The following is a 23589-nucleotide window of genomic DNA, read 5'->3' on the forward strand; positions in this document are numbered from 1 at the left end:
CCTACTGCGTGCAGAGCACTGGACTAAGCGCTTGGGAAGTACAAGTTCATTCATTCATTCAATCGTATTTATTGAGCGCTTACTGCGTGCAGAGCACTGGACTAAGCGCTTGGGAAGTACAAGTTCATTCATTCATTCAATCGTATTTATTGAGCGCCTAGTGTGTGCAGAGCACTGGACTAAGCGCTTGGGAAATACAAGTTCATTCATTCATTCAATCGTATTTATTGAGCGCTTACTGCGTGCAGAGCACTGGACTAAGCGCTTGGGAAGTACAAGTTCATTCATTCATTCAATCGTATTTATTGAGCGCTTACTGCGTGCAGAGCACTGGACTAAGCGCTTGGGAAATACAAGTTCATTCATTCATTCAATCGTATTTACTGAGCGCTTACTGTGTGCAGAGCACTGGACTAAGCGCTTGGGAAGTCCAAGTTGGCAACATCTAGAGACGGTCCCTACCCAACAGTGGGCTCACAGGCTAGAAGACTAGTAAATAAATGCCATCATTATTATTATTATTATGTGAGGGAGCATCATGATTATTATGATAATTATTATGATTATGATATTACTATGCACTATATCATTATATATCATATATAATATAATACTATATATAATGCTAATACATTATGCTATATATAATAATATATTATTACGTATTATTATATAATATAATACTATGTTATATTAATATATGTAATATATCATATTAATTACAATATAGTAATAGAATATATAATATATCATATTGATTATAACATATTAATATTATATAATGTGATATATGATATATTTGTTATATGATAATATAATATTATTATATGACAAATAATATATTATTATACAATATATAATAATATAATACATAAAATTTAATACATCATTATATATAATAATAATATATTATTATATGTGATGATATGATATTATTACATGCTTGTGATTATTATTATGATAATAATGATTATTATTATTCTCCCCCTTCTAGACCGTGAGCCCACTGTCGGGTAGGGACCGTCTCTCTATGTTGCCAACTTGTCCTTCCCAAGCGCTTAGTCCAGTGCTCTGCACACAGGAAGCGCTCAATAAATACGATGGAATGAATGAATGAATGACGGGGCCAACGCCGCCGTCGCGGACTACCACTCCCGGCAGCCCTTGCGAAAGAAAAAGTCCTGCTCGAATCCCTCCGCCCCTGCATTTTTAATATCTTCGCTGCCCTTCTTCCCCCCCCCCCCCCACCCGACCCCGGGATGACATTCCTGTTCTTGGAGATTGGGAGATTAGGAGAAGAAGAAAAGATGGAGGAGATGAGGTGAGGGAAAAAGGGGCGGACTTTTTTCCCTGAGGGAGGAGCGGCGGAAGGATACGGCGGCGAGCGACGCTGTTGCTAAGCGACCGGGTTTTTCGCGCGCTTTGCCGCGGAGGACTGTGGGTAATTCCCGGGCCGGTTGCCGGGGATGCTGGAGGGTCCGGGTACCGCCGGCGGGGAGGGGGATGGGGAGGGGGATGGAGAGGGGCCCCCGTCCCCCCGGGAGGTCCTGCAGGCCTTGTGCCACGAGCTGAAGCTGGACAACAGCCGCGCGGCCGAAGCCGTGGAGGACTTCACCGCCATCCGGGCCACCTACAGTCTGGAGGTCAGGGGGGACGGGAGGGACGGACCATCCCCATCCCCTGGCGGGGGGGGGGGGGGGACCGATGGGCGGGTCCATCTTCATCCCCATCCCCTGTAGGGGGGGGGGACCGATGGGCGGGTCCATCTTCATCCCCATCCCCTGTAGGGGGGGACCGATGGGCGGGTCCATCTTCAACCCCATCCCCTGTAGGGGGGGGGGGGACCGATGGGCGGGTCCATCTTCATCCCCATCCCCTGTAGGGGGGGGACCGATGGGCGGGTCCATCTTCATCCCCATCCCCTGTGGGGGGGGGGGGAACGATGGGCGGGTCCATCTTCATCCCCATCCCCTGTAGGGGGGGGACTGATGGGCGGGTCCATCTTCATCCCCATCCCCTGTGGGGGGGGGGGACCGATGGGCGGTGCCATCTTCATCCCCGTCCCCTGTAGGGGGGGGACCGATGGGCGGGTCCATCTTCATCCCCATCCCCTGTGGGGGGGGGACGGACCGATGGGCGGGTCCATCTTCATCCCCATCCCCTGTGGGGGGGGGACCGATGGGCGGGTCCATCTTCATCCCCATCCCCTGTGGGGGGGGGGGGACCGATGGGCGGTGCCATCTTCATCCCCATCCCCTGTAGGGGGGGGACCGATGGGCGGGTCCATCTTCATCCCCATCCCCTGTAGGGGGGGGACCGATGGGCGGGTCCATCTTCATCCCCATCCCCTGTGGCGGGGGGGGGACCGATGGGCGGGTCCATCTTCATCCCCATCCCCTGTGGCGGGGGGGGACCGATGGGCGGGTCCATCTTCATCCCCATCCCCTGTGGCGGGGGGGGGGGGGGGGACACCGATGGGCGGGTCCATCTTCATCCCCATCCCCTGTAGGGGGGGGGGACCGATGGGCGGGTCAATCAATCAATCAATCGTATTTATTGAGCGCTTACTACGTGCAGAGTACTGTACTAAGCGCTTGGGAAGTACAAATTGGCAACACATAGAGACAGTCCCTACCCAACAGTGGGCTCACAGTCTAAAAGGGGGAGACGGAGAACAGAACCAAACATACCAACAAAATAAAATAAATAGGATAGAAATGTACAAGTAAAATAAATAAATAAATAAATAAATAAATAGAGTAATAAATATGTACAACCATATATACATATATACAGGGTCCATCTTCATCCCCATCCCCTGTAGGGGGGGAACGATGGGCGGGTCCATCTTCATCCCCATCCCCTGTAAGGGGGGGGGGGACCGATGGGCGGGTCCATCTTCATCCCCGTCCCCTGTAGGGGGGGGACCGATGGGCGGGTCCATCTTCATCCCCATCCCCTGTAGGGGGGGGACCGATGGGCGGGTCCATCTTCATCCCCATCCTCTGTGGGGGGGGGACCTATGGGCGGTTCCATCTTCATCCCTATCCCCTGTAGGGGGGGGGACCGATGGGCGGGTCCATCTTCAACCCCATCCCCTGTAGGGGGGGGGGACCGATGGGCGGGTCCATCTTCATCCCCGTCCCCTGTAGGGGGGGGGGGGGACCGATGGGCGGGTCCATCTTCATCCCCATCCCCTGTATTGGGGGGGACCGATGGGCGGGTCCATCTTCATCCCCATCCCCTGTGGGGGGGGGGAACGATGGGCGGGTCCATCTTCATCCCCATCCCCTGTGGCGGGGGGGGACCGATGGGCGGGTCCATCTTCATCCCCATCCCCTGTAGGGGGGGGGGGGGGACCGATGGGCGGGTCCATCTTCATCCCCATCCCCTGACGGGGGGGGGACCGATGGGCGGGTCCATCTTCATCCCCATCCCCTGTAGTGGGGGGGACCGATGGGCGGGTCCATCTTCATCCCCATCCCCTGTGGGGGGGGGGGGGAACGATGGGCGGGTCCATCTTCATCCCCATCCCCTGTGGCGGGGGGGACCGATGGGCGGGTCCATCTTCATCCCCATCCCCTGTAGGGGGGGGGGGACCGATGGGCGGGTCCATCTTCATCCCCATCCCCCTGACGGGGGGGGACCGATGGGCGGGTCCATCTTCATCCCCATCCCCTGACGGGGGTGGGTGGGGACCGATGGGCGGGTCCATCTTCATCCCCATCCCCTGTAGGGGGGGGGGACCGATGGGCGGGTCCATCTTCATCCCCATCCCCTGTAGGGGGGGGGGACCGATGGGCGGGTCCATCTTCATCCCCATCCCCTGTAGGGGGGGGACCGATGGGCGGGTCCATCTTCATCCCCATCCCCTGTGGGGGGGGGGGAACGATGGGCGGGTCCATCTTCATCCCCATCCCCTGTAGGGGGGGGGGACCGATGGGCGGGTCCATCTTCATCCCCATCCCCTGTGGGGGGGGGGGGAACGATGGGCGGGTCCATCTTCATCCCCATCCCCTGTAGGGGGGGGGACCGATGGGCGGGTCCATCTTCATCCCCATCCCCTGTGGCGGGGGGGGACCGATGGGCGGGTCCATCTTCATCCCCATCCCCTGTGGGGGGGGGGACCGATGGGCGGGTCCATCTTCATCCCCATCCCCTGTGGCGGGGGGGACCGCTGGGCGGGTCCATCTTCATCCCCATCCCCTGTAGGGGGGGGGGGACCGATGGGCGGGTCCATCTTCATCCCCATCCCCTGTGGCGGGGGACACCGATGGGCGGGTCCATCTTCATCCCCATCCCCTGTAGGGGGGGGGACCGATGGGCGGGTCAATCAATCAATCAATCGTATTTATTGAGCGCTTACTACGTGCAGAGTACTGTACTAAGCGCTTGGGAAGTACAAATTGGCAACACATAGAGACAGTCCCTACCCAACAGTGGGCTCACAGTCTAAAAGGGGGAGACGGAGAACAGAACCAAACATACCAACAAAATAAAATAAATAGGATAGAAATGTACAAGTAAAATAAATAAATAAATAAATAAATAAATAGAGTAATAAATATGTACAACCATATATACATATATACAGGGTCCATCTTCATCCCCATCCCCTGTAGGGGGGGAACGATGGGCGGGTCCATCTTCATCCCCATCCCCTGTAAGGGGGGGGGGGGACCGATGGGCGGGTCCATCTTCATCCCCGTCCCCTGTAGGGGGGGGACCGATGGGCGGGTCCATCTTCATCCCCGTCCCCCGTAGGGGGGGACGGGAAGGGACCAATGGGAGGTTCCATCTCCATCCCCTAGCGGGGGGGACGGGAGGCCCTACTGAGAGCTCACCTCCTCCAGGAGGCCTTCCCAGACTGAGCCCCTTCTTTCCTCTCCTCCTCGTCCCCCTCTCCATCCCCCCATCTTACCTCCTTCCCTTCCCCACAGCACCTGTATAGATGTATATATGTTTGTACATATTTTTTTACTCTATTTATTTATTTATTTATTTTACTTGTACATATTGATCCTATTTATTTTATTTTGTTAGTATGTTTGGTTTTGTTCTCCGTCTCCCCCTTTTAGACTGTGAGCCCACTGTTGGGTAGGGACTGTCTCTATATGTTGCCAATTTGTACTTCCCAAGCGCTTAGTACAGTGCTCTGCACGTAGTAAGCGCTCAATAAATACGATTGATGATGATGATGATGGGGGGGGGACCGATGGGCGGGTCCATCTTCATCCCCGTCCCCTGTAGGGGGGGACGGGAGGGGACCAATGGGAGGTTCCATCTCCATCTCCATCCCCTGGCAGGGGGGGACGGGAGGCCCTGCTGAGAGCTCACCTCCTCCAGGAGGCCTTCCCAGACTGAGCCCCTTCCTTCCTCTCCCCCCGTCTCCCTCTCCATCCCCCCCATCTTACCTCCTTCCCTTCCCCACTGCACCTGTATATATGTATATATGTTTGTACAGATTTGTTACTCCATTTGTTTATTTATTTATTTTACTTGTACATATCTATTCTATTTATTTTATTTTGTTAGTATGTTTGATTTGGTTCTCTGTCTCCCCCTTTTAGACTGTGAGCCCACTGTTGGGTAGGGACTGTCTCTGTATGTTGCCAACTTGGACTTCCCAAGCGCTTAGTACAGTGCTCTGCACACAGTAAGCGCTCAATAAATACGATTGATGATGATGATGATGATGAGGGACCGATGGGCGATTCCATCTTCATCCCCGTCCCCTGTAGGGGGGGGGACGGGAGGGACCAATGGGCGGCTCCATCTTCATCCCCATCCCCTGGGGGGTGGGACGGGAGGGGACCGATGGCCGGGTCCATCTTCATCCTCATCCCCTGAGCAGGGGGGACGGGAGGGACCAATGGGCAGGTCCATCTTCATCCTCATCCCCTGTAGTGTGGGGACGGGAGGGGACCAATGGGCGGGTCCATCTTCATCCCCATCCCCTGTATGGGGGGGACGGGAGGGACCGATGGGCGGGTCCATCTTCATCCCCATCCCCTGGGGGGGGACGGGACGGGAGGGACTGATTGGTGGGTCTATCTTCAGTTGGGTAGGGACGGTCTCTATATGTTACAAACTTGCACTTCCCAAGCGCTTAGTACAGTGCTCTGCACACAGTAAGCGCTCAATAAATACAATTGAATGAATGAATGAATGAATAAATCCCCATCCCCTGTAGGGGGGGACGGGAGGGACCGATGGGTGGTTCCATCTTCATCCCCATCCCCTGACGGGGTGGGGGGAGGGACACAATGGGCGGGTCCATCTTCATCCCCATCCCCTGTGGGGGGGGGACGGGAGGGGACCGATGAGCGGGTCCATCTTCATCCCCATCCCCTGTAGGGGGGGGGGGACGGGAGGGGACCGATGGTCAGTTCCATCTTCATCCCCATCCTCTGTAGGGGGAGGACGGGAGGGGACCGATGGGCGGGTCCATCTTCATCCTCATCCCCTGTAGTGTGGGGACGGGAGGGACCGATGGGCGGGTCCATCTTCATCCCCATCCCCTGAGCGGGGGGGACGGGAGGGACCAATGGGCAGGTCCATCTTCATCCCCATCCCCTGAGGGGGGGGGACGGGAGGGACCGGTGCCTGGGTCTATCTTCAGTTGGGTAGGGACGGTCTCTATATGTTACAAACGTGCACTTCCCAAGCGCTTAGTACAGTGCTCTGCACACAGTAAGCGCTCAATAAATACGATTGAATGAATGAATGAATGAATAAATCCCCATCCCCTGTAGGGGGGGACGGGAGGGACCGATGGGCGGTTCCATTTTCATCCCCCTCCCCGGCGTGGGGGACTGGAGAGCTACTGAGAGCTCACCTCCTCCAGGAGGCCTTCCCAGACTGAGCCCCTTTTTTCCTCTCCCCCTCCCCATCCCCCCCGCCTTACCTCCTTCCCCTCCCCACAGCACCTGGATATATGTTATATATGTTACCAACATATGTTATATTACCAACTGGTACTTACCAAGCGCTTAGTACAGTGCTCTGCACACAGTAAGCGTTCAATAAATACGATTGATGATGATGATGATATGTTTGCACGGATATATTACTCTATTTTACTTGTACATATTTACTATTCTATTTATTTTGTTAATGATGTGCATTTAGCTTTATTTCTGTTTATTCTGACGACTTGACGCCCGTCCACATGTTTCGTTTTGTGGTCTGACTCCCCCTTCTAGACTGCGAGCCCGTTGTCGGGTAGGGACCGTCTCTATATGTTGCCAACTTGTACTTCCCAAGCGCTTAGTACAGTGCTCTGCACAAAGTAAGCACTCAATAAATACGATTGAATGAATGAATGAATGACGGGAGGGGACCAATGGGCAGTTCCATCTTCGTCCCCATCCTCTGCGGGAGGGGACGGGCAGTTCCATCTTCATCTCAGCGTGGCTCAGTGGAAAGAGCCCGGGCTTGGGAGTCAGAGGTCATGGGTTCAAATCCCGGCTCCGCCACTTGTCAGCTGGGTGACTTTGGGCAAGTCACTTTACTTCTCTGGGCCTCAGTTCCTTCATCTGCAAAATGGGATGAAGACTGTGAGCCCCACGTGGGACAACCTCATCACCTTGTATCCCCCCCAGTGCTTAGAGCAGAGAAGCAGCGTGGCTCAGTGGAAAGAGCCCGGGCTTGGGAGTCAGAGGTCCTGGGTTTGAATCCCAGCTCTGCCAGTTGTCAGCTGTGTAACTTTGGGCAAGTCACTTTACTTCTCTGGGCCTCAGTTACCTCATCTGCAAAATGGGGATTAAGACTGTGAGCCCTGCGTGGGACAACCTGATCACCTTGTAACCTCCCCAGTGCTTAGAACGGTGCTTTGCACATAGTAAGTGCTTAACAACTGCCGTCATTATTATTATTATTAGAACAGTGCTTTGCATATAGTAAGTGCTTAAATACCATCATTATTATTAATCCCCATTTTACAGATGAGGTAACTGAGGCATGGAGAAGTAAAGTGACTTGCCCAAAGTCACCCAGCTGACAGTTGGCCGGAGCCGGGATTTGAACCCATGACCTCTGACTCCAAAGCCCGCGCTCTTTCCACTGAGCCACGCCGCAAATGTCAGCTGTGTGACTTTTTAACTTCTCCGTGCCGCAGTTACCTCATCTGTAAAGTGGGCATTAAGACTGCGAGTCCCGCATGGGACAACCTGATGGCCTTGTATCCTCCCCAGCGCTTAGAGCAGTGCTTTGCCTATAGCAGGCACTTAACAAATGCTATCGTTATTATAATTATTATCTCCATCCTCTCGGGGGGCAGGAAGGTCCTTCTTCCACCGGGCAGGCGGACGGATGGACGGGAGGTTCCATGTTTGTACATATTTATTACTCTATTTATTTATTTATTTTATTTGTACATATCTATTCTATTTATTTTATTTTGTCAGTATGTTTGGTTTTGTTCTCTGTCTCCCCCTTTTAGACCGTGAGCCCGCTGTTGGGGAGGGACTGTCTCTAGATGTTGCCAATTTGGACTTCCCAAGCGCTTAGTACAGTGCTCTGCACATAGTAAGCGCTCAATAAGTGCGACTGATGATGATGATGATCTTCTACCCAGTCTTGATGACCAGATTACTTAACTTTACCCTTTCTACTCAGCTCAACTCGCTTCCTTTTCCCTTGGCCGCTCTCGCACCACTAGCCCACAGCCCCGGACCACCGCCGCCGTCCGCCTCCTTCGCTCTTACGCTCGAGCTTCTGAACGCCGCTGGCGAAAGTCTTAAACACCATGCCAACCTCGTTCACTTCAAGTTTATCCTCTCCTGCCTTAACTCTGCCCTCTCCTCTGCCAGGCCAAACTCTTTCTCCTCCCTTATCGACACCCACGCCCATCATCCCCGTCAGCTGTAACGTACATTCAACTCCCCCCTCAGGCCCGCCGTCCCTTCCCTTACCCCCAGCGACCTGGCCTCCGACTTCATTAGTAAAACTTGAGCTTGAGAAGCGGCGTGGCTCAGTGGGAAGGAGCCCGGGCTTTGGAGCCAGAGGTCACGGGTTCGAATCCCGGCTCCGCCACGTCTGCTGTGTGACCTTGGGTAAGTCACTTCTTTTAGACCGTGAGCCCACTGTTGGGTAGGGACTGTCTCTATGTGTTGCCACTTTGTACTTCCCAAGGGCTTAGTACAGTGCTCTGCACATAGTAAGCGCTCAATAAATACGATTGATTGATTGATTGATTGATCTGAGCCTCAGTGACCTCATCTGTAAAACGGGGATTACGACCGTGAGCCCCACGTGGGACAACTTGATCACCTTGTATCCCCCCCCCAGAGCTTAGAACAGTGCTCTTGCACATAGTAAGCGCTTAACAAATGCCATTATTATTATTATTATTATCCACTAGGCAGTGTTACTTCTTTAATGGAAAGAGCATTGTCCTGGGAGGCAGAAGACTAGGGTTCTGGCTGCATTACTTACGAGAAGCAGATTGGTTTAGTGGATAGTGGATCCTCTACCCCTTGTCCCCCTCTCCATCCCCCCCACCTTACCTCCTTCCCTTCCCCACAGCACCTGTATATATGTATATATGTTTGTACATATTTATTACTCTTTATTTATTTATTTATTTTACTTGTACATATCTATTCTATTTTATTTTGTAGTATGTCTGGTTTTGTCTCCCCCTTTTAGACTGTGAGCCCACTGTTGGGTAGGGACTGTCTCTATATGTTGCCAATTTGTACTTCCCAAGCGCTTAGTACAGTGCTCTGCACACAGTAAGCGCTCAATAAATACGATTGATGTTGATGATGATTGTAGAGCACTGGCCTGGGATTCAGGCCAGGTTTCCTCGCCAAACTGCTACCTTCTTCATCGCTGCTGGGCCTTTGCACCTGTATATATGTTTGTACATATTTATTACTCTATTTATTTATTTTACTTGTACATATCTATTCTATTTATTTTATTTTGTTAATATGTTTGGTTTTGTTCTCTGTCTCCCCCTTCTAGACTGTGAGCCCACTGTGGGGTAGGGACTGTCTCTATATGTTGCCAACTTGGACTTCCCAAGCGCTTAGTCCAGTGCTCTGCACACAGTAAGCGCTCAATAAATATGATTGATTGATTGATTGATTAAAACTAACTCCATCAGATCTGAGCTCCCCCAAATCACTCCTCCCCTTTCTCCAACCCCCCGGCTCTCAACCATCTCCGCTACTCTCCCATCCTTCCCAGCAGTATCCTCAGATGAGCTCTCCTCCCTCCTCTCAAGCGCTACTCCATCCGCCTGTGCTTCCGACCCCATTCCCTCTCATCTTATCAAATCTCTCGCCCCTTCCCTCCTCCCCTCCTTAACTTCCATCTTCAACCGTTCACTCGCCACCGATTCCTTCCCCTCTGCCTTCAAACATGCCCACGTCTCCCCCATCCTAAAAAAAACCCTCTCTTGACCCCACCTCCCCTCCTAATTATCGCCCTATCTCCCTCCTACCCTTCCTTTCCAAACTCCTAGTTGTCTACACCCGCTGCCCTATTCATATGTATATATGTATATATGTTTGTACATATTTGTTACTCTATTTATTTTACTTGTACATATCTATTCTATTTATTTTATTTTGTTAGTATGTTTGGTTTTGTTCTCTGTCTCCCCATTTTAGACAGTGAGCCCACTGTTGGGTAGGGACTGTCTCTATATGTTGCCAACTTGTACTTCCCAAGCGCTTACTACAGTGCTCTGCACACAGTAAGCGCTCAATAAATACGATTTATGATGATGATATTCACCCTACTGCCCAGATCATTTTTCTACAAAAACCTTCAGGCCACGTTTCTCTTCAAGACCCCGCAGACCCTCCTTCCCCTCTACACCCCCCCGCCTTACCTCCTTCCCTTCCCCACAGCATCTGTAGATAGGTATATATGTTTGTCCGTATTTATTACTCTATTTATTTATTTATTTTACTTGTACATATCTATTCTGTTTATTTTATTTTGTTAGTATGTTTTGTTTTGTTCTCCATCTCCCCTTTCTAGACTGTGAGCCCACTGTTGGGTAGGGACCGTCTCTATATGTTGCCAACTTGGACTTCCCAAGCGCTTAGTACAGTGCTCTGCACACAGTAAGCGCTCAATAAGTACGATTGAATGAATGAATGAAAATGCTGCCTTCTAATAATAATAATGATGATGGCATTTATTAAGCGCTTACTATGTGCTAAGCGCTGGGGAGGCTACAAAGTGATCGGGTTGTCCCACGGGGGGCCCACAGTCTTAATCCTCATTTTACAGATGAGGGAACTGAGGCCCAGAGAAGCTAAGTGACTTGCCCAAAGTCACACAGCTGACAAGTGGCGGAGCTACTGTAGACTATAGTCTATAGTATATAGACCATACTCTCTCTCTCTCTCTCCACTATATATGTATACATATATTATATATAGTATATATGTATATGTATGCACATATTATTTATACCAGAAATTACACATGGTATATACATACATACATACACTATACATATATATATATATACTATATATACACACATATATAGTATATGTGTATGTATATACCGTATGTAATTTCTGGTATAAATAATATATGTATACTATAGTATATATGGTATATATAAGTGTATATACTATATAGAGAGTCTATAGTCTCTAGATTATAAACTCATTACGAGCAGGAAACGTGTCTGCTAATTCTGTTGTACCGTCCTCTCCCAAGCACATAGTACAGTGCCTGGCACATAGTAAGCAGCTAATAAGCAGCTCACCTCCTCCAGGAGGCCTTCCCAGACTGAGCCCCCTCCTTCCTCTCCCGCTCCTCCCCATCTCCATCCCCCCGCCTTACCTCCTTCCCTTCCCCACAGCACCTGGATATATGTATATGTGTTTGTATGTATTTATTTCTCTATTTATTTATTTATTTTACTTGTACATATCCTATTTATTTTATTTTGATAATATGTTTTGTTTTGTTCTCCGTCTTCCCCTTCTAGACTGTGAGCCCACTGTTGGGTAGGGACCGTCTCTAATTGTTGCCAACTTGTACTTCCCAAGTGCTTAGTACAGTGCTGTGCACACAGTAAGCACTTAATAAATACGATTGATTGATTGATTGATTAATAAATGCCGTAATTATTATTAGAGGAAGGAGGTGGGCGAGGGGTCTGTGGCGAGACTCCCCGCCTGATTTCCGAACCCTCCCCCCCAGGGAGATGTCGTGCACTGGCTGGCGTGTGCTTTGTATGTGGCGTGTCACAAAAGCGTCCTACCCACGGCGGGGAAGGGCGGCATGGAAAAGAACTGCGTGTCGCTGACCAGGATCCTCCGCTCCGCGAAACTCAGGTAAGGCCCTTTTCTCTGACCCTTCTCCCTCCCGACGGAGTTTATTTTATGTATATATATATATATATATATACATATATATATATATATATATATATGTATATATATATATATATATATATACAGTGCTCTGCACATAGTAAGCGCTCAATAAATCCGATTGATTATATATATATATATTATTTTTAATGGTATCTGTTCAGCACTTACTATATATATATGTTTGTACATATTTATTACTCTATTTATTTATTTGTCTTGTACATATCTATTCTACTTATTTTATTTTGTTAGTATGCTTGGTTTTGTTCTCTGTCTCCCCCTTCTAGACTGCGAGCCCGCTGTTGGGTAGGGACTGTCTCTATGTGTTGCCGACTTGTACTTCATCGCTTCTCGGCCTTTGCACCTCTATATATGTTTGTACATATTTATTACTCTATTTATTTATTTATTTTACTTGTACATATCTATTCTATTTATTTTATTTTGTTAATATGTTTGGTTTTGTTCTCTGTCTCCCCCTTCTAGACTGTGAGCCTGCTGTTGGGTAGGGACTGTCTCTATGTGTTGCCGACTTGTACTTCATCGCTTCTCGGCCTTTGCACCTGTATATATGTTTGTACATATTTATTACTCTATTTATTTATTTATTTTACTTGTTAATAGCTATTCTATTTATTTTATTTTGTTAATATGTTTGGTTTTGCTCTCTGTCTCCCCCTTCTAGACTGTGAGCCCGCTGTTGGGTAGGGACTGTCTCTGTGTGTTGCCGACTTGTACTTCATCGCTTCTCGGCCTTTGCACCTGTATATATGTTTGTACATATTTATTACTCTATTTATTTATTTGTCTTACTTGTACATATCTATTATTTTTATTTTATTTTGTTAGTATGCTTGGTTTTGTTCTCTGTCTCCCCCTTCTAGACTGTGAGCCCGCTGTTGGGTAGGGACTGTCTCTATGTGTTGCCGACTTGTACTTCATCGCTTCTCGGCCTTTGCACCTGTATATATGTTTGTACATATTTATTACTCTATTTATTTATTTATTTTACTTGTACATATCTATTCTATTTATTTTATTTTGTTAATATGTTTGGTTTTGTTCTCTGTCTCCCCCTTCTAGACTGTGAGCCTGCTGTTGGGTAGGGACTGTCTCTATGTGTTGCCGACTTGTACTTCATCGCTTCTCGGCCTTTGCACCTGTATATATGTTTGTACATATTTATTACTCTATTTATTTATTTATTTTACTTGTACATATCTATTCTATTTATTTTATTTTGTTAATATGTTTGGTTTTGTTCTCTGTCTCCTCCTTCTAGACTGTGAGCCTGCTGTTGGGTAGGGACTGTCTCTATGTGTTGCCGACTTGTACTTCATTGCTTCTCGGCCTTTGCACCTGTATATATGTTTGTACATATTTATTACTCTATTTATTTATTTATTTTACTTGTTCATAGCTATTCTATTTATTTTATTTTGTTAGCGTGTTTGGTTTTGTTCTCTGTCTCCCCCTTCTAGACTGTGAGCCCGCTGTTGGGTAGGGACTGTCTCTATGTGTTGCCGATTTGTACTTCATCGCTTCTCGGCCTTTTCACCTGTATATATGTTTGTACATATTTATTACTCTATTTATTTATTTGTCTTGTACATATCTATTCTATTTATTTTATTTGTTAGCATGTTTGGTTTTGTTCTCTGTCTCCCCCTTCTAGACTGTGAGCCCGCTGTTGGGTAGGGACTGTCTCTATGTGTTGCCGACTTGTACTTCATCGCTTCTCGGCCTTTGCACCTGTATATATGTTTGTACATATTTATTTCTCTATTTATTTATTTATTTTACTTGTTCATAGCTATTCTATTTATTTTATTTTGTTAATATGTTTGGTTTTGCTCTCTGTCTCCCCCTTCTAGACTGTGAGCCCGCTGTTGGGTAGGGACTGTTTCTGTGTGTTGCTGACTTGTACTTCATCACTTCTCAGCCTTTGCACCTGTATATATGTTTGTACATATTTATTACTCTATTTATTTATTTGTCTTACTTGTACATATCTATTCTATTTATTTTATTTTGTTAGTATGCTTGGTTTTGTTCTCTGTCTCCCCCTTCTAGACTGTGAGCCCGCTGTTGGGTAGGGACTGTCTCTATGTGTTGCCGACTTGTACTTCATCGTTTCTCGGCCTTTGCACCTGTATATATGTTGTACGTATTTATTACTCTATTTATTTATTTGTTTGTCTTGTACATATCTATTCTATTTATTTTATTTTGTTAGTATGCTTGGTTTTGTTCTCTGTCTCCCCCCTCTAGACTGTGAGCCCGCTGTTGGGTAGGGACTGTCTCTATGTGTTGCCGACTTGTACTTCATCGCTTCTCGGCCTTTGCACCTGTATATATGTTTGTACATATTTATTACTCTATTTATTTATTTGTCTTACTTGTACATATCTATTCTATTTATTTTATTTTGTTAGTATGCTTGGTTTTGTTCTCTGTCTCCCCCTTCTAGACTGTGAGCCCGCTGTTGGGTAGGGACTGTCTCTATGTGTTGCCGACTTGTACTTCATCGCTTCTCGGCCTTTGCACCTGTATATATGTTGTACATATTTATTACTCTATTTATTTATCTTACTTGTACATATCTATTCTATTAATTTTATTTTGTTAGTATGCTTGGTTTTGTTCTCTGTCTCCCCCTTCTAGACTGTGAGCCCACTGCTGGGTAGGGACTGTCTCTATATGTTGCCAACTTGTACTTTCCAAGCGCTTAGTACAGTGCTCTGCACACAGTAAGCGCTCAATCAATCAATCAATCAATTGTATTTATTGAGCGCTTACTGTGTGCAGAGCACTGTACTAAGCGCTTGGGAAGTACAAGCTGAGAGAGACAGATATAGACAGAGAGATATAGAGACAGTCCCTACCCAACAGTGGGCTCACAGTCTAGAAGGGGGAGACAGAGAACAAAACCAAACATACTAACAAAATAAAATAAATAGAATAGATAGGTACAAGTAAAATAAATAAATAAATAGAGTAATAAATATGTACAAGCATATATACATAAATACAGGTGCTGTGGGGAAGGGAAGGAGGTAAGATGCAGGGGATGGAGAGGGGGACGAGGGGGAGAGGAAGGAAGGGGCTCATTCTAAATACGATTGATTGATTGATTGATTGACTTACTATGTGCCAGACAGTGTACTAAACCCTGGGGCAGATACCAGGAAGCAGCGAGGCTCAGTGGAGAGAGCCCAGGCTTTGGAGCCAGAGGCCATGGGTTCAAATCCCGGCTCCGCCGCTTGTCAGCTGTGGGACTTTAGGCAAGTCACTTCACTGCTCTGGGCCTCAGTTCCCTTGTCTGTAAAATGGGGATTAAGACTGTGAGCCCCCCGTGGGACAATCTGATCGGCTTATATCTACCCCAGCGCTTAGAACAGCACATAGTAAGCGCTTAATAAATGCCATCATTATTATATGAGCTAATCAGTTGGGATACAGTCCATGTCCCACATGGGTTCACAGTCTTTAATACGTATTTTAGCCCCCCTTTCCTTGTCTCCCACTCCCTTCTGTGACGCCCTGACTTTCTCCCTTTCTTCATCCCCCCCCCTCCCTGCCCCACACTGCTAATTTCCACATTTCTCATTTATTTATTTCTTATCATGTCTGTCTCCCTGTCTAATAATAATAATAATAATAATGACAGCATTTATTAAGCTCTTACTATGTGCAAAGCAATCAATCAATCAATCAATCATATTTATTGAGCGCTTACTGTGTGCAGAGCACTGTACTAAGCACTTGGGAAGTACAAGTTGGCAACATATAGAGATGGTCCCTACCCAAGTGTGGGCTCACAGTCTAGAAGGGGGAGACAGAGAACAAAACCAAACATATTAACAAAATAAAATAAATAGAATAGATATGTACAAGATGATCCCTACCCAACAGCGGGCTCACAGTCTAGAAATAAATAAGTTTATTTATTTAAAGCACTGTTCTAAGCTCTGGGGAGGTTACAAGGTGATCAGGTTGTCCCGCGGGGGGCTCTCAGTTTTCATCCCCGTTTTGCAGATGAGGTCACTGAGGCCCAGAGAAGTGAAGTGACTTGCCCAAAGTCACCCAGCTGACAATTGGCGGAGCCGGGATTTGAACCCATGACCACCGGCTCCAAAGACCGAGCGCTTCACACTGAGCCACGCTGCTTCTCGACTCTAGACTCGAAGCTCATTGTAGGGCGGGAATGTGTCCGTTTATCGTCACATTGTCCTCTCCCAAGCGCTTAGTACAGTGCTTTGCTCCCAGTAAGCGCTCAGTATATACGTTTGAAGGAATGAATTAATGAAAGTCCCCCTTGTCCCCCTCTCCATCCCCCCCATCTTACCTTCTTCCCTTCCCCCCAGCACCTGTATATACGCATTTACGTTTGTACATATTTATTACTCTATTTATTTATTTTACTTGTACATATCTATTCTATTTATTTTATTTTGTTAGTATGTTTGGTTTTGTTCTCTGTCTCCCCCTTTTAGACTGTGAGCCCACTGTTGGGTAGGGACTGTCTCTAGATGTTGCCAACTTGTACTTCCCAAGCGCTTAGTCCAGTGCTGTGTACACAGTAAGCGCTCAGTAAATACCATTGATTGATTGATTGATTGAAAATGAGGGAACCGAGGCTCAGAGGAGGAAAGTGACCCACCCAAGGTCACCCAGCAGACATGTGGTGGAGCCGGGATGAGAACTCAGGGCCTTCAGACTCCCAGGCCTGGGCCGTAGCCTCTATTCATTCAATCGTTTCATTCAGTGGTATTTATTGAGTGCTTACTGTGTGCAGAGCACTGCACTAAGCGCTTGGGAAGTCCAAGTCGGCCACGTGTAGAGACGGTCTCTACCCAAGAACGGGCTCACGGTCTAGAAGGGGGAGACGGACCACAAAACAAAACATGTCGACGGGTGTCAAAATCGTCAGAACAAATAGAATTAAAGCTCGATGCCCATCATCCCAGTTCCGCCACATGACTGCTGTGTAACCTTGGGCAAGTCACTTAACTTCTCTGAGCCTCAGTGACCTCATCTGTAAAATGGGGATTAAGACTGGGAGCCCCACGTGGGACAACCTGATCACCTTGTATCCCCCCCCAGCGCTTAGAACAGTGCTTTGCACATAGTAAGCGCTTAACAAATGCCATTATTATTATTATTCTCTGAGCCTCAGTTACCTCATCTGTAAAATGGGGATTAAGACTGGGAGCCCCACGTGGGACAACCTGATCACCTTGTATCCCCCCCCCCAGCGCTTAGAACAGTGCTTTGCAGATAGTAAGCGCTTAACAAATGCCATTATTATTATTATTATCATTAACAAAATGAATAGAATAGTAAATATGCACAGGTAAAATAAATCGAGTAATTAATCTGTACAAATATATTTACGGGTGCTGTGGGGAGGGGAAGGAGGTAGGGCGGGGGGGATGGGGAGGGGGAGAGGAAAAAGGGGGCTCAGTGTGCCACACTTCCCTTCTTGTTGTGGGAGTCCTCTAGCCCCCCAAGGTCCAGAGAGTTGAATTTTGGAGTTGGGGAGCGTGTGAGCCCACTGTTGGGTAGGGACTGTCTCTATATGTTGCCAGTTTGTACTTCCCAAGCGCTTAGTACAGTGCTCTGCACATAGTAAGCGCTCAATAAATACGATTGATGATGATGATGGTGTCTGCAGGGGTGCTCTTAAGGAGAAGCAGCGTGGCTCTGTGGAAAGAGCCCAGGCTTGGGAGTCAGAGGTCATGGGTTCTAATCCCGGCTCTGCCCCGTGTCTGCTGTGTGACCCTGGGCTAGTCCCTTCACTTCTCTGAGCCTCAGTGACCTCATCTGGAAAATGGGGATGGAGACTGTGAGCCCCACGTGGGACAACCTGGTCACCTTGTATCCTCCCCAGCGCTTAGAACGGTGCTCCGCACATAGTAAGCGCTTAACGAACGCCATCACCATTATTATTATTAAGAGAAGCAGTGTGGCTCAGTGGAAAGAGCCCGGACTTTGGAGTCAGAGGTCGTGGGTTCGAATCCCGGCTCCACCACAAGGTGGCTGTGTGACCTTGGGCAATTCACTTCACTTCTCTGAGCCTCAGTTCCCTCATCTGTAAAAAAAAAATGGGGATTAAGACTGTGAGCCCCACGCGGGACAACTTGATCACATTGTATCCCCCCAGCGCTTAGAACAGTGCTTTGCACATAGTAAGCGCTTAACAAATGCCATCATTATTATTATTATTTATTATTATTATTATTATTACTAAGCACTGGAGTAGAGGCAAGATAATCAGGTCCCACATGGGGCTCACAGTCTAAGAAGGAAGGGAGAACAGGGTTTGAATCTCCATTTGGCAGATGAAGCAGTGTGGCTCAGTGGAAAGAGCCCAGGCTTTGGAGTCAGAGGTCATGGGTTCAAATCCCGACTCCGCCAATTGTCAGCTGGGTGACTTTGGGCAAGTCACTTCACTTCTCCGTGCCTCAGTTCCCTCATCTGTAAAATGGGGATGAAGACTGTGAACCCCCCATGGGACAACCTGATCACCTTGCAACCACCCCAGCGCTTAGAACAGTGCTTTTCACATAGTAAGCGCTTAATGAATGCCGTCATCATTATTATTATTACAAGCACTGGAGTAGAGGCAAGATAATCAGGTCCCATATGGGGCTCACAGTCTAAGAAGGAAGGGAGAAGGGGGTTTGAATCTCCATTTTGCAGATGAAGCAGCGTGGCTCAGTGGAAAGAGCATGGGCTTTGGATTCAGAGGTCATGGGTTCAAATCCCGACTCCGCCAATTGTCAGCTGGGTGACTTTGGGCAAGTCACTTCACTTCTCTGTGCCTCAGTTCCCTCACCTGTGAAATGGGGATGAAGACTGTGAGCCCCCGTGGGACAACCTGATCACCTTGCAACCACCCCAGCGCTTAGAACAGTGCTTTTCACATAGTAAGCGCTTAACGAATGCCATCATCGTTATTATTACTAGTACTAGGCACTGGAGTAGAGGCAAGATAATCAGGTCCCATATGGGGCTCACAGTCTAAGAAGCAAGGGAGAAGGGGGTTTGAATCTCCATTTTGCAGATGAAGCAGCGTGGCTCAGTGGAAAGAGCCCAGGCTTTGGATTCAGAGGTCATGGGTTCAAATCCCGACTCCGCCAATTGTCAGCAGGGTGACTTTGGGCAAGTCACTTCACTTCTCTGGGCCTCAGTTCCCTCACCTGTAAAATGGGGATGAAGACTGTGAGCCCCCCATGGGACAACCTGATCACCTTGCAACCACCCCAGCGCTTAGAACAGTGCTTTGCACATAGTAAGCGCTTAACGAATGCCATCATCATTATTATTACTAGTACTAAGCACTGGAGTAGAGGCAAAATAATCAGGTTCCATAGAGGCAAGATAATCAGGTCCCATATGGGGCTCACAGTCTAAGAAGGAAGGGAGAACGGGGTTTGAATCTCCATTTTGCAGATGAAGCAGTGTGGCTCAGTGGAAAGAGCCCGGGCTTTGGAGTCAGAGGTCATGGGTTCAAATCCCGACTCCGCCAATTGTCAGCTGGGTGACTTTGGGCAAGTCACTTCACTTCTCCGTGCCTCAGTTCCCTCATCTGTAAAATGGGGATGAAGACTGTGAACCCCCCATGGGACAACCTGATCACCTTGCAACCACCCCAGCGCTTAGAACAGTGCTTTTCACATAGTAAGCGCTTAATGAATGCCGTCATCATTATTATTATTACAAGCACTGGAGTAGAGGCAAGATAATCAGGTCCCATATGGGGCTCACAGTCTAAGAAGGAAGGGAGAAGGGGGTTTGAATCTCCATTTTGCAGATGAAGCAGCGTGGCTCAGTGGAAAGAGCCTGGGCTTTGGATTCAGAGGTCATGGGTTCAAATTCCGACTCCGCCAATTGTCAGCTGGGTGACTTTGGGCAAGTCACTTCACTTCTCTGGGCCTCAGTTCCCTCACCTGTAAAATGGGGATGAAGACTGTGAGCCCCCCATGGGACAACCTGATCACCTTGCAACCACCCCAGCGCTTAGAACAGTGCTTTGCACATAGTAAGCGCTTAACAAATGCCATCACCATTATTATTATTATTACTACTACGCACTGGAGTAGAGGCAGGATAATCAGGTCCCACATGGGGCTCACAGTCTAAGGAGGAAGGGAGAACGGGATTTGAATCTCCATTTTGCAGATGAAGCAGTGTGGCTCAGTGGAAAGAGCCTGGGCTTTGGATTCAGAGGTCATGGGTTCAAATCCCGACTCTGCCAATTGTCAGCTGGGTGACTTTGGGCAAGTCACTTCACTTCTCCATGCCTCAGTTCCCTCATCTGTAAAATGGGGATGAGGACTGTGAACCCCCCATGGGACAACCTGATCACCTTGTAACCACCCCAGCGCTTAGAACAGTGCTTTGCACATAGTAAGCGCTTAATGAACGCCGTCATCATTATTAGTATTACTAAGCACTGGAGTAGAGGCAAGATAATCAGGTCCCACATGGGGCTCACAGTCTAAGAAGGAAGGGAGAAGGGGGTTTGAATCTCCATTTTGCAGATGAAGCCGTGTGGCTCAGTGGAAAGAGCCCGGGCTTTGGAGTCAGAGGTCATGGGTTCAAATCCCGACTCCGCCAATTGTCAGCTGGGTGACTTTGGGCAAGTCACTTCACTTCTCCGTGCCTCAGTTCCCTCATCTGTAAAATGGGGATGAAGACTGTGAGCCCCCCATGGGACAACCTGATCACCTTGTAACCTCCCCAGCGCTTAGAACAGTGCTTCGCACGTAGTAAGCGCTTAACGAATGCCATCACCATTATTATTATTATTACTAAGCACTGGAGTAGAGGCAAGATAATCAGGTCCCACGTGGGGCTCACAGTCTAAGAAGGAAGGGAGAACGGGATTTGACTCTCCATTTTGCAGATGAAGGAGCTGAGGCCCAGGGAAGAGAAGCGACTTGCCCAAGGTCACACAGCAGACGAGTCGTCGGAGCCGGGATTAGAACCCAGGTCCTCTGACTCCTAAGCCCACGGTCTTCCCACTAGGCTACCCTGTTTCTCAGGATAAGGACAATATACATCAGCGTGGGTGACGGAAGCGCCGATTTGAACAAACCTTCCCTTTCATATTTGTTTCTGAAGCCTGATCCAGTTTTTTAATAAAATGAAGACGTGGATGGACATGTCCAACCTGCCTCAGGAATTCCGCGAACGCATGGGAAGGCTGGAGAGGAACTTCGAGGTGTCCACTGTGATTTTCAAGAAATTCGAGCCCATTTTTCGGGACGTCTTTCAAAACCCGTACGAAGGACCCCGCAGGGTGCTGAGAAGCAAGAGGCAGAGGTGAGGCGCCGGGAATCTCGGGAGCGGCTTTAGGGAGCCGCTTTTCCGAGAGATTTAGCGAGTTTCCAGTTCAGCGCTCCGACCGCGGAGGAGGCAGGGCGAGGCGGGAAAATCCCGTCAGAGCCCAGATCCCGGAGAAAGCGGCGTGAGGTGGGAAAATCTTGGTCCCTTCTTCCCTTTCTGCCTTCCGCGGGGAACTCGGGAGGACGTGGGTTCTAATCCCGGCTCCGCCACTCGCTTGCTGGGTCACCTTGGGCAAGTCACCTCACTTCTCTGGGCCTCAGTTACCTCATCTGTAAAATGGGGATTAAAAAGCGTGAGCCCAATATGGGACAACCGGATTATCTTGTATCTACCCCAGCGCTTAGAACGGTGCTTGGCATATAGTAAGCGCTTAACAAATACAATAATAATAATTATTATTATTATTATTATTACCCCAGCGCTCAGTACGGTTCCTGGCTGAGTTTACCTCGTCTGTAAAATGGGGATTACGTGGGACAGGGACCGTGTCCTCCAACCTGATTAACGGGTGTCTGCCCCAGTGTCTAGTTCAGTGCCTGGCATATAGTAAGCGCTTAACGCGGTTAAAAGAAGGATGACCGCGGACTTTTCAGGGGCAGATTTGGGGTCGGAGGCTGGGCTCCCCCCGACTCTTGGGCCGTTGGATGGTGAATACTGCCATAATAATAATAATAATAATAATAATAATAATAATAATAATAATAATAATAATAATAATGATAATAATAGTGGCCTTTATTAAGCGGTTACTATGTGCAAAGCACTGTTCTAAGCGCTGGGGAGGTTACAAGGTGATCAGGTTGTCCCACGGGGGATTCACAGTCTTAATCCCCATTTGACAGATGAGGGAACTGAGGCCCAGAGAAGTGAAGTGACTTGCCCAAAGTCACCCAGCTGACAGTTGGCGGAGCCAGGATTTGAACCCATGACCTCCGACTCCAAAACCTGGGCTCTTTCCACCGAGCCATGCTGCTTCTCCTCTGGCTGTTTTATTGCTGGGCCCCTCTCAATCAATCAATCAATCAATCGTATTTATTGAGCGCTTACTGTGTGCAGAGCACTGTACCAAGCGCTTGGTTAGTCCAAGTTGGCAACACATAGAGACGGTCCCTACCCGACAGTGGGCTCACAGTCTAGAAGAGGCAGCGTGGCTCAGTGGAAAGAGCTCGGGCTTTGGAGTCGGAGGTCACGGGTTCTAATCCCGGCTCCGCCACATGTCTGCTGTGTGACCTTGGGCAAGTCCCTTCACCTCTCTGAGCCTCAGTTCCCTCATCTGTGAAATGGGGATGAAGACTGGGAGCCCCCCGTGGGACAACCTGATCACCCCAGCACTCAGAACAGTGCTTTGCACATAGTAAGCGCTTAATAAATAATAAATAATAATAATAATAAGTCCCGGCTTCCCCACGGGCCTGCTGAGGACCTTGGGTAGTCACTAAACATCTCCGGGCCTCAGTTTCCCCATCTGTAAAATGGCGATCAAATGCCAGATCTCTGACCTCTCCCCAGTGGGCTGAGGAATGAGGTCTTTCTAAAGCGCGTCAACACTCCGAAGAGCATTGTGCGGTCCAGTGCTTCGAAGCAGTGTGGCCTAGTGGATAGAGCCCGGACTTGGGAATCAGGACTGGATTTTCATCCCAGCTCCGCCACTAGCATGCTGAGTGACCTCGGGCGAGTGGCTTCCCTCCTCTGGGCCTCAGTTCCCTCATCTGTAAAATGGGGGTGAAGACTGGGAGCCCGAGGTGGGAGAGGGACTGCGTCCAACCTGGTTAGCTCGTATCGCTCCCAGTGGTCAGCACAGCCTCTGGCACATAGTGAGCGCTTAACAAATCCCATTTTTCTTAAAAAAAAATCTCTTCTTTTGTCTCTCTAG

General features: G+C 48.5%; 1 protein-coding gene across 1 annotated transcript in view; it reads left to right on the forward strand.

The window, feature by feature from the left end:
- The first annotated feature begins 1466 nt into the window (after positions 1 to 1466).
- Positions 1467 to 23589, forward strand: part of RBL1 (RB transcriptional corepressor like 1) — an 82249-nt gene continuing 60126 nt past the window's right edge. Inside the window, exons 1-3 of the mRNA XM_038750079.1 lie at positions 1467 to 1643; positions 12184 to 12317; positions 21492 to 21692. Of these exons, the coding sequence (XP_038606007.1) occupies positions 1467 to 1643; positions 12184 to 12317; positions 21492 to 21692 (512 nt within the window). The remainder of the gene's footprint in view (positions 1644 to 12183; positions 12318 to 21491; positions 21693 to 23589) is intronic.

Source organism: Tachyglossus aculeatus, chromosome 8 (genome assembly GCF_015852505.1).
Source record: "Tachyglossus aculeatus isolate mTacAcu1 chromosome 8, mTacAcu1.pri, whole genome shotgun sequence".
Lineage (NCBI taxonomy): Eukaryota > Metazoa > Chordata > Mammalia > Monotremata > Tachyglossidae > Tachyglossus > Tachyglossus aculeatus.